The 13,224-nt window shown below is 42.8% G+C and overlaps 1 protein-coding gene across 1 annotated transcript in view; it reads left to right on the top strand.

Annotated features, from left to right (window-relative positions):
• tnr (tenascin R (restrictin, janusin)) overlaps positions 1-13,224 on the top strand; it is a gene marked incomplete at both ends in the record, with an annotated part of 302,941 nt that overhangs the window by 105,399 nt on the left and 184,318 nt on the right. The window contains one exon of the mRNA XM_084327726.1: positions 12,422-12,688. Coding sequence (XP_084183852.1) covers positions 12,422-12,688 — 267 coding nt within the window. The remainder of the gene's footprint in view (positions 1-12,421; positions 12,689-13,224) is intronic.

Genomic DNA, 13,224 nt, shown 5'->3' with positions numbered 1-13,224 from the left:
GATTGATATTTCAAATGTCAAGTTAGACCGCGCTCTCAAGATACGACACTGGGTGCTGAAATCCCATTAAGTATTATATAAAAGAAGCCGTGAAGCCAGACCAGCACTCTCAGGTTCAAAATTTAATGGCAGCCTGAAACAAACATGTTTCAGGCTGAAGAAGGAATACATAATTCCGAAACATGTTTGTTTCAGGCTGCCATTAAATTTTGAACCTGAGAGTGCTGGTCTGGCTTCACGGCTTCTTTTATATAATTGATTGATATTTAAAATTGTTGTGTCTAACATACAGATGTATGCCCAGCCCATATGGGCTTACAAGACACATAAACAATAAGTGATCATATAGAACAAGATGGCCACAAAAAAGAAAACATAATAACAAGCTGTAAACAATGTACTTCAAAGAAACAAGAGGAATTCATATAAAATGATATGGGATATAATGTGTTTTGTCTCAAGTGCCATGCTTTCTCCAAAAATCCTGCAAAACTGAAAATCTGCTCTACCAAAAACCAACTCAACATACAACTCTCAGACTGCCCAAACAAATCCTGATTTACAAATTATACGGTTTAGCGTCTCATCCGAAGGACGGCACCCGCAGCTATAGGGAGGTGTAGTGGTTACGTCATTGTTGTTTCCGGCCGGTCCACCTCGCTTGAAATTGCAATGTATTTCCAATGGACACATTTCTAAATCGTCTCGTTTAAAACAAATAAAGCATGAACATTGGCATGGTCTACCTTTCTGTGTGTATTCATCCACAACCTATAGCTCAACATGAAACAATTAGCAATTAATCGTAAAATAATAAGATACCCTAAATGGGAAAAGCAGGGCATACACACATTAGGAGACGTTTTCAACAAACGGGGTTTTTGTAGATATGAAGAAATACATAAAAAATGTAATCTCACCAGTTCCACATATTATTTTTACGCACAGTTATTGTTATGTTTGAAGGCTCATGGAGTCCCATTAAGGATACCAATTGAACACCACAGATACCACAAATTCTTCTATGAAAGAGAGACATCGAGAGGTTTTGTATCAGATTTGTATCATCAATTACTAACGTCCTCGTATGGAATCATCCACCTAGACTCAGTCTAGAGGAGGGATATACCAGACCAGACTTGCGTCACGTAACCCGGACCATCAACAAATCAATCTTAACTATATTCATAGGACATACCTGACTCCTATAAGATTGAACAGAATGGGACTTAAACAAGACTCCAGATGCTCCTTATGTACAAATGGGGATGAGGGTACATTTATGCACATGTACTGGGATTGCCCACCAGTTAAGATATTCTGGAAAGAAGTGTCCCAGCAATTATCAAATTTCTTAATTCTGAATATACCTGTACACCCCTCTGTATTGCTGTTGAATGATGTTTTTGAGTTTGCAGTCCCTATACAGCTAAAGAGATTAGTTTTATCTGGTATCACAGCGGCTAAAAAGCTGATAGCATCACAATTGTTTCAACCGGAAAAATTTGCCGGAAGGTTTGGATTCTTACATATCTCGATGTGATTTATCTAGAAATATCTACAGCAAGAATTGTGGGTGTCAGTGAATCCAAAATTGCAATGTGGTTAGAAGTGGTGGAAAGAATAAAAGCTAGCATATGAATTGTAGTGCCTGGTTAGGAGCGAATCTGGGGGGGGGGGGGGGGGGCGAGCGAGAGCATATGTGTGTAGGGTATTAGATAACAAGTATTAGGTGTATATCTCGTATAATACATTTATTTAAATGGTGATTTCATTGGATGTGTACTGTTAATTAATGCTTGTATATCTAATTGTATGTTGTTATGTTTATGTTTATGTGTATGTTTAAAAAATAATAAAAAAAAAATATAAAAAAAAGAAAAGAAAAAATTACGTATAATTTTATTTCAACCAAAAATGCTTAAACAATAATGTTAGTGATAGAAGGTAACTCATTTTGTGCAAAAAAATGGAAAGCTTGCCAATGTTCATGAGGCAGAATTATTACAATAGCTGATAATACATTTTCCCTATGATAAATCCCTATACGGGTGGACCGTGCATGGAAATAAAGTGATGTCAGACTACACCTCCCTATACGGTGTCCCTATCACTGTAACAGGGGCATTGTTACTGACTAGTCCAGAGGACAGAGTGCCCCCTGCTGGACAACAACACCACTTTCCAACAACAGCCTTGATCGGGGCTCGAATGTGGTGATCTTCCGATCATGAGTCCGGAGCTCTACTCATGTAGCCACACTGCCGGACAACACCGAAACAGTGTGATGGTGAGAGAGTGGCAGGTGCCAGTGGGAGGTTGCAGGTGCCAGTGAGAGAGGAGAGTAGAACTGAAGGAGAAACAAACGTGTAAAACCCTTTGATGAAGCAATTAGAACGAGTTAATTATTTACAGCGGCTAATGAGCTCGTAGCGACAAGGGTTTGCTACAGTAATTGTGCCTCTGTTTTCAATCTGTTAAGCTGTACATATTATGAGGCTATTAAACTCCCTCGTCCTCATTCTTGTCATCATCATCATCATCATCATCATCATCATCATCATCATCATCATCATCATCATCATCATCATCATCACTGTAATGATCAGGCCTGATTCCAAACTCTAAGCATAACCGACTTCGAAAGAGGGCGACTTCGAAAGAGGGCCTAAGCATAACCAGTTCGAAACAAGGCGGACATTAATAACATTTTCAATCAATCAATCCAATAACACATGCTCACTTAAAACAGCGCACCTCCGAGCTGCTTCTATAGAAAGTAGATACAAAAAAAATGTGCCTCCTGTAGGAAGGCAAATTCTCTATATATTTTTTTAACCTACTAGGTTAAAAAAAAATTATTGACTCCTATAGGAGGGCAATTGTATAAAGATGTAAGCACTGTATATCTGTAATAAAATTTTCAATCAATCAATCAATCAATCCCATAACACACGCTCACTTCATTCTTAGATGGAATGCCTTGAAACAGCGCTGCTTCTACACACGGCAACGTCTCTTCTTTTTTTTTGGAACTACCTTTTCTGCGGATGGTTTTGTCAATAAATCTTCAATTAATGTGTGTTTATTGTATAGCAATAAGGTTGGATGAATGCGCCAATTGTATAAAAGCCATTACACCACGCGCAGTCGTGCGTCCCTAGGCATGGTCTAATTATCATAACGCACTCCTGCGCGTGATGTAATGCTTAAATAGACTACTTTGTCCATCCTGAGTCTGCTATGATGCAGATGTTTTTACATCACCACCCAAAACAAGATTCAGCCAAGAGCGAGTGAGTACACTGGTCCACTTGTCCATGGCACTTACTACCCAGCTTTGTAGTGGTTTGGGGGAATAGTACAGTAGGTACACATATTTAAGGGGGCCGCAAGGATGGTGTACTGGTGGGTGGTGTCCGACCGATTATAGTGGGCCGGTCTGGGCCAAAAATGCCAGGGCCGATTTTTGATCCCAGTCCAGCCCTGGTAATGATGTACATCAATGTGGAATTCACTTTGTTGTCCCGAGAGGCACGGATTATTAATTATTGATAATAAAGATTAATATCAGAAATATAAAGGAGACAATTCTATAAGTTCAGTGAGATTGTTTATTACAACATGGATCCATAAAGTTAGTAACATACAATTGTGGTATAAAGTGAGCTCAAGAGGGAGGGTGTGTTAACTTAGGAGTGCAGAAAGGTAGAGAGAGAGAGAGAGAGAGAGAGAGAGAGAGAGAGAGAGAGAGAGAGAGAGAGAGAGAGAGAGAGAGAGAGAGAGAGAGAGAGAGAGAGAGAGAGAGAGAGAGAGAGAGTCAGATTTCAGTCAGTGGTCAGTACATTCCTGGGCCAGGGTATCATGGGTAAAATTATTTAATTATCTATGGGGGTCAGGCCTGCTTGTACTGGGAACCCAATGTAAGGAATTTGGCCACAGGATGTTTGAGATCCACTTACTAACAATCACCATTCTCTAAACTTTCCTCACTGTAATTATTACCATAGCTGCTGTTGTTATCATTATCATCAACAGGGCTGGAAAGGATACTTCCAACCTGCAAATCAATTGCAGATTACTGATAACCCATGTATAATTGCAAACACTGTAATGTAATGCATTGGAATACTCTAATAAGTAAGTAATTTGTTTATTTTCACTTACTTTTGGATTACTTTGAGTACAACGCTTGTAGAATAAGCAACTGAACAAATTATGTATTCAAGGTTATACACCATTTCAAACATGACAACACAAACATTCTAAATGTGTCTTCATCATCTTCATCATCATCATACTTTTCAATTTAAATTGTTTCCTTCAAAATCAGCACACCGAAAACATCTTACTAGCCTACAGAGAGAGAGAGAGAGAGAGAGAGAGAGATAGAGAGAGAGAGAGAGAGAGAGAGAGAGAGAGAGAGAGAGAGAGAGAGAGAGAGAGAGATAGAGAGTGGGAGAGAGAGAGAGAGAGAGTAGACACAGTGATGAGAATCGGATGTCAGAATGGAGAACCATTAATCAGCTGTCATCATCTGTAATGTCCACTCATACGCCGTTCACCCAGGCACACTGTTCACCCAGCCATATTAGCAGCATCTGTCTGCACTGAGGTGAAGCCATCCCCATGGCACCAATGTGGAGGCAGCATCTCCTTCACTTGAACCTGAGTAATTAACTGGTGCAATCCCTTGAACACTCCTGTCAGTCAGTCAGTCGGTCAGTTGGTCGGTCGGTCAGTCAGCCAGCCTGTCAAGCCAGACAGACATACAGACAGTCAGTCACAGTCAGTCAGTCAGTCAGTCAGTCAGTCAGTCAGTCAGTCAGTCAGTCAGTCAGTCAGTCAGTCAGTCAGTCAGTCAGTCAGTCAGTCAGTCAGTCAGGTCAGTCAGTCAGTCAGTCAGTCAGTCATTTGTCATTTACTTATATATTCAAGTGTTGACTCACAACCACCTTGGGGGTCCTAACCACAACCCCCCTTGATGAATAACTTACACTAATGTATCTACATCATTGAGACCACCTCAGTGACACTCATGTCATTAACCTCAGAAACCATCTGGATGTTACAGGCTGCTTCTCACGATCCTTGCTGTGCACTGAAAATGAGCCTGCGACATTGAACATGGCTTGTTATGGCACGCAGTTATGCCATCCACACTAAAAACTCCCACACTAGGGGCGTGTGGAGACGGCATTATCTACTGTAATGTTCGCACTATAAGCCGCACCTGAATATAAGCCGCAGCAGCTAAATTGAATGATGTGTACATATATAAGCCGCACTGGACTATAAGCCGCAGGTGTTTTAATGTTTACTTACCATATGTAAGGGTTTGTGCACAGAGGGGATTGTCGGGAAAGAGATGGCTGTTTGAGGAAGCTCCCATTCATTAACGTGCAGCAGCTGTGTGCCTGTGAGAGAAGAGCGAGTGAGAGTTAAAGGTGGTGGACTGTAACCTGTAAAATCCATAGATTTAGGAGGTCCCCTAGTGGCCGTTAGCTGTAAAAATCCATAGATTAGCCGCACCGTTATATAAGCCGCAGGGTTGAAAAATGGGGGAAAAGGCGCGGCTTATAGTTCGAAAATTACGGTATATCTATTTGTTCAACCAACAAAATGATCTGTATCTGTAACTGTATCTGGATAGAATGTCGGTGGGCGTTTTTTTTGCAACGATTATTGTACAATACAAGATGGGAACAGATATAAGCAAATTAACAAATGAACATTAGATTAACCCTCTAAAGCAGAGTTTTGCAAAACATTAAATATTTTTGGAACCATTTATGATTTATGATTGTATATCTTCTCTCCGTCAAAATTGTAAGTGTATCTTTTTGTCGCCCACAGGCTGACTGGTAATGCATGGTTGTTCTCTGACAATAAAGTTGAATGTAATGTAGGCCTAATGTAATCTAATATGTCTGTGATGTTCAGAAAACAGCTCTATAGATCCTCATGTTTCTCATACAAATAAAAAATGGCCCATGTTCAAGATTTTGTTTCTAAAGTCTATAATCTCACGACTTATTCAGACAGAAGAATGATAAATAGCCTAAATATGTCATTTGTGGGCTGTTTTCCATAAATGAGGAATGAGGAGCAGATACCGCCCTGGTTCCAATAACATAGTTTTCCGTGTCTGATCTTTAAACTGACCATCATGTCTGCTGTCAAAAGATACTTTGTTCTTGATTTGGAGTAGTGGACATGTTTTTAATAATATTTAGAAAGGTGTATGCCTGGAAAACAAAAGCATTGCATTACGTTTTTATGTAGTACTTCCGTTACCAGTAACTGCATATGTATTTGTCATCCCAGGACAACCTTTGAACAGATAGGCTATCTATAAATCATATTCCTGGAATTGGCATCAGTGAAGGCTGCTCTTAGTGCAGTAAAGTAGGAGCAGAGAGGCTGTGCGTCTCGGGTTCTGAAATAGGTCTCCAAATGCGTGCACATGCACATAATAAGTCAAATTAATTCCACATGCATAACTCGTGATGATGATTTAAGACAAGCGCAAGCTTTCTCTAGTCTAGGCTTTTGAAAATGTAAGGGAGAGCTTGCTCGTCATGGAGCAGCTGAGATAGAGAAACATGAGAAAACGCCTGCCTTTTTCTTTCTCTCTTTTGATGTACAGCTTTCAAAATATGATTACTAATATTTCCTTGGGTCTAATCGAAGAGACAGGGCAGTTCTACAGGTCGTTTTTGATGGCAGTCCTACAGGTAGTTTTTGACAGTGAACAAATCCTAGGTGGAGAGTGCTGCGTCAATGGAGCTCATAACATATATAAAAAAAATTATCCAAATAATACTATTAATATAATATATTAATAGTATTATTTGGAGAAAAAAAATTTGTATGTGTAATAAAATATCTGTGTCCATCTCATTATCCATGCTTTCCCGTATTCAACCACCACCACAATCATCATCATCATCATCATCATCATCATCATCATCATCATCATCATCATCATCATCATCATCATCATCAGCAGCATCATCATCATCATCATCATCAGCATCATCACCATCATCATCATCACCACCACCACCACAATCATCATCATCATCATCATCATCATCATCATCATCATCATCATCATCAGCATCATCATCATCATCATCATCATCAGCATCATCACCATCATCATCATCACCACCACCACCACCACCATCATCATCATCATCATCATCATCATCATCATCATCATCATCATCATCATCAGCATCATCATCATCATCATCATCATCATCAGCATCATCACCATCATCATCATCATCATCATCATCATCATCATCATCATCATCATCACCATCATCATCACCACCACCACAATCATCATCATCATCATCATCATCACCACCACCACCACCACAATCATCATCATCATCATCATCATCACCACCACCACCACAATCATCATCATCATCATCATCATCATCATCATCATCATCATCATCATCACCACCACCACCACAATCATCATCATCATCACCACCACCACCACAATCATCATCATCATCATCACCACCACCACAATCATCATCATCATCATCATCATCATCATCACCACCACAATCATCATCATCATCATCACCACCACCACCACAATCATCATCATCATCATCATCATCACCACCACCACCACAATCATCATCATCATCATCATCATCATCATCATCATCATCATCACCACCACCACAATCATCATCATCATCATCATCATCATCATCATCACCACCACCACAATCATAATCATCATCATCATCATCATCATCATCATCATCACCACCACCACAATCATCATCATCATCATCACCACCACCACCACAATCATCATCATCATCACCACCACAAGCATCATCATCATCATCATCATCATCATCATGGACACTGGACACTTTCAAAACAGCTCTCAAGACGTACCTGTTCACCAAGGCGTTCCCCACTAGTTAGTTTAGATTAGATTTAGATTAGATTAGATAGACAACTACAGCCTTCATAATAATCATCATCACCACCACCCTAATCATCATCATCACATCAACATCACCACCACTGCAGTCATCATCATCTTCAACACCACCTGATACAGTTGTCGGCATTATCATCATCATCATCACCACCACCACCACGATCATCATCATCATCATCATCATCATCATCATCATCATCATCACCACCACCACCACGATCATCATCATCATCATCATCATCATCATCATCATCATCACCACCACCACCACGATCATCATCATCATCATCATCATCATCATCATCACCACCACCACCACGATCATCATCATCATCATCATCATCACCATCATCATCACCACGACCAAATACAGTTGTCGGCATTATCATCATTATCATCATTATCATCATCATCACCACCACCACGATCATCATCATCATCATCATCATCATCATCATCATCATCATCATCACCATCATCATCATCATCATCATCATCATCATCATCATCTTCTTCTTCTTTGATCCTGACCATTTCTTCTCTACTTGTTGTTTTTGACTGAACACCAGTGATGCACCAGGATGACGATTAGTTAATGGCTTCCATCCACATATCTAGCCATTGATTACACATGGATCCATCCATACATATTAATTATCCCATCGCTGTAACAATATACAGTATAATTCCTTTGTTACTGGTTTTAATCTCCCTTTGGCTTCCCTTATCAATCACTGCACCTTTGTTCCAACCAAAAAGATGGCGCCGCTATGCCCGGTCGCCTGTCTGTTCGCTCCGTTGAGATTGTGCTTACTTTTGTTAATATTTATAGTTTTAAGAGTTTTGTCTGTACCAACAGTAGGTGCATTTAATGTGTATGACCGTCAGTCACTTATAGACATCGGATTACGGGAAACTTACCGATTGGATTACTCCCTGAATCAGCTTTCCGAACCGCAGCAATGGAACAAAGGAATCACCAGGCGGCGAGGGAAGAGAGCTGGGATCCGTAACAGGCTGAGATCCAGACGACACCGAACGCCACTACCCAGTATATTGCTAGCCAATGTACAATCAATTGACAATAAACTGGATGACATCCGAGGAAGGATTCAATACCAAAGAGACGTTAGAGACTGTAACGTTCTCTGCTTCACCGAGACGTGGTTGACGCCGGACGTCCCAGACCACGCCATACAACCGGCCGACCACTTCTTCATCCACCGCAAGGACAGATCAGCATTGTCCGGCAAACAACGTGGAGGAGGTATTGCCTTCATGTTTAACAACAATTGGAGCGATCCAGCTAACGTGAACGAATTATCGAACCACTGCTGCCCAGACCTGGAATATATAACCATCAAGTGTCGTCCTTTCTTCCTCCCGAGGGAGTTAACGGCGATCATCCTTGTAGGAGTGTATATTCCACCGCAAGCCAGCAATAGTGCCGCGCTCTCCAGGCTCCACGACGAGGTAAACAAACTCCAGGCAGCGAACGTTAACGCCGCCATCATAGTGGTGGGTGATTTCAATAGCGCCAATCTGAGAAAGGTATTACCTGACTTCTATCAGCATGTGACTTGTAACACCAGAGGCGGTAACATCCTAGACCACTGTTACACGCAATTCAAGGGTGGATACAAGGCTCATTCTGCTAGTGGCTTTGGTAAGTCAGATCACGCGTCCATTTTCCTTTCACCAAAGTACAAACAGAGAATCAAAAGCACTCCCGTAGTCTCGCGAGAGGTGCAGAAATGGGATTTGACGTCAGAGGAGACACTCCAGGCTGCGTTTGACTGCACAGACTGGAGCGTGTTCCGCGACACAGATAACATTCATGTCTACACGGAGACAGTGCTGGACTATGTTCGTACTTTGGTGGAAGAAACAATCCCCACTACCATAATGAGAGTTTACCCAAATCAAAAACCCTGGGTAGACAAATCCGTCCGTGAAGCTCTGAGAGCGCGCACCAAAGCATACAACGACGGCCTAGTGGCAGGCAACATGAATGACCACAAGGTGGCGCGATACAACGTAAGGAGGACAGTGACAGAGGCCAAACGGCGCTACAAGGATAAAATTGAACTCCAGTTTGAACAGGCTGACTCTAGAGCTATGTGGCAGGGGCTCAAAACGATGACAGACTACAAAGGCGCCTCCCTCAAACTGAACAGTGACATCTCCTTAGCAAATTACCTCAATACCTTCTATGCGAGGTTTGATGCTGGTAATAACAACACCAGCCCACAAGCCACGGCAATGGGGGGGGGGGGGTCTGCTGCTGATGGAGACTCAGTGTTCAGGGTAACAGAGCATGAGGTGAGGCGGACCTTTAAAAAAGTGAATATCAGGAAGGCAGCAGGTCCGGACGGCATCCCCGGCCGCGTCCTAAAAGTCTGTGCCGACCAACTGGCCCTGGTATTCACTGACATATTTAACCTGTCCTTAGAACAGGCTGTCATCCCCACCTGCCTGAAGAAGTCCACTATTATCCCTGTACCCAAAAAATCCAAGCCTGCTTACCTCAACGACTACCGCCCTGTAGCTCTCACCTCCATAGCCATGAAGTGCTTTGAGAAGCTAGTAAAGGGCTACATCTGCTCCTCCCTCCCCATCAACATGGACCCCCTGCAATTTGCATACCGCCCCAACAGGTCCACGGAGGACGCCATAGCCCATGTGCTGCACACAGCAGCATCACACCTGGACAAGAGGCAGGGGAACTATGTGAGAATGCTATTCATCGACTACAGCTCGGCATTCAATACCATAGTCCCCTCCATACTCATAGCCAAGCTCAGGGACCTGGGCTTGAACTATGACCTCTGCCAGTGGGTCTTGGACTTCCTGACTGGCAGACCCCAGGTGGTGAGAGCAGGCAACTGCACCTCCTCATCCACCACCCTCAACATAGGGGCCCCCCAGGGCTGTGTTCTGAGTCCCCTCCTCTACTCCCTGTACACACACGACTGTGTGGCTCAGCGGAGTAGCAATACAATCATCAAATTTGCTGACGACACAGTGGTGGTGGGCCTGATCTCTGCCAACGACGAGAGGGCCTACCTGGAAGAGGTCAAGGTCCTGGCGGGATGGTGCCAGGAAAACAGCCTCTCCCTGAACGTCAGCAAAACAAAGGAGATGATTGTGGACTTCAGGAGGTCGGGGGTCAATGACTACAGCCCCCTCAGCATCGACGGGGCACCGGTTGAGAGAGTCAACAGCTTTAAGTACCTCGGAGCCTACATATCCGAGGACTTGACATGGACCACACACATTGACAGTGTTGTGAAGAAGGCACGACAACGCCTCTACTTCCTCAGGCGCCTAAGGAAGTTCCAAGTCAGTCAGAAGATCCTTAAGAACTTCTACTCATGTACAATAGAGAGCATCTTGACTGGCAACGTCACCTCCTGGTTTGGGAATAGCACTGCACAAGACCGAAGCAGACTACAAAGAGTGACACGTTCAGCCGAACGCACAATTGGAGGGGGGCTCCCCACCCTCCAGAACATTTACAACAAGCGTTGCAAGGGCAAGGCTAAGAGAATAATTAAAGACTCCAGTCACCCGAACAACTGCCTCTTTGAACTGCTGCGGTCAGGCAAGCGATACAGGAGTCTCAAGGCGAGCACAGAAAGACTCAGAAGAAGCTTCTATCCCCAGGCCATCAGGCTGCTAAACGAACAATGAACACTACACAACAACAACCACCAAACGCACATAGCACACACATCCACACGCACACACTCACTTTAAACAAACACACTGTAGCACCCACTCCACACACTTTATAGCACACACCCACTTTAAACAAACACACTGTAGCACCCACTCCCCACACTTTATATTTATTGATGAAGGATTGCACTACAACTCGTACACCTTACTGTAAATTGTACCTAAATTGTACCTCATCCCATTTCTGCTTTGCACTATATAGTACTGTACATTAGTACACTGCATAGTATTGTATATTATATGGTAACTCAGTTACGTCTATTCTGCATCGAACATTGTACATATGTCTATACTGAACACTGTGACCTCATTTTCTACTTCTAAATTACATGCTATACTATGTTATTTGATACTATCTTGTCTAGCACAGTCTCTGGAGCGTAACAGTAAGAAGCATTTTGTATGAAAGTATTCTGTACTTCTGTATGACAACTATTAAAGAAACTTGAAACTTCCATTAACTCCATCCATAGCTACATCCATCCATCCACCCATTGATAATTCTTTAATCTGCACCATGACATCAGCTGTCATTTATTTTAGCCGGTATTCTTCTTGTGACCTTCCTTTGAATTGACCAATCCAATATGCTGCATCCATCAATACATCTGTTCACTGTCAGTCCTTTGCTTCATACATGCGTCTTTTACAATCGGTGACCCTTGAACCCTTGTGCGTTCCTTCCAGGATTCCGGCCCGTGACCCACCTCTACCTGTCGGAGGTGACTTCAGACTCAGTGGCGGTGGCCTGGAGCGCTCCGGCTCCACCCGCCGACCTCTTCATCCTCAGCTACAGCTCGGCGGACAAAACCGACACCTCTAAAATGACTCTGGAGGGGTCAAGAACGAGATGCAGGGTGCAGGGGCTGCTGCCATCCACCGAGTACACCGTCAGCCTGATCACAATACAGGGAGAGGTCACGTCAGAGCCCGTCACGGCATCCCTGACCACGGGTGAGTTTCTTGCTTATAAGAGGCTTGACTTTCTGTTGGATCCAGCATTGCTGGGAGTTGTTACGGGCCTGGGAAAAATAAAGACATTAATGGTTTTATTCATGACTTATGGATAAAACTGCAGCATAAGAGATTTTCCTTTAATTAATGGGCCGAGTGAGCGTGGAGATTTTTCATCATAGTTTCTCATCATTTTTTTTCATTGCAGTTTCATTTCATTGCATCAGTTGCCAGTGAGATTAGAGTGTCGTCTTTTTTAGCATTCTCATGACGTTGCAGTATCCATCTCCTACAACAGATCATTGGTACTGCCTGTCGGAACAGATCCAGGTTTTGACCCTTGGTGACATCATGATTCGGTCCTAGTATGTCTGTCTAGGGCTCTAGGCTGTCTAGACTAGAATATCATGATGTGTGTCGTGTGTGTGTGTGTGTGTGTGTGTTTGTGTGTGTTTACGTGTGTTTACGTGTGTTTGTGTGTGTGTAGTGGTACACTATGAACAAGGTCAATAGGGGCAACATCAAGTCATTACATT

This window comes from Notolepis coatsorum, assembly GCF_963971535.1.
Source record: "Notolepis coatsorum genome assembly, chromosome: 13".
NCBI lineage: Eukaryota > Metazoa > Chordata > Actinopteri > Aulopiformes > Paralepididae > Notolepis > Notolepis coatsorum.
Note: the sequence above shows the minus strand (reverse complement) of the source record. Positions and strands in the feature narration are given on the sequence as shown.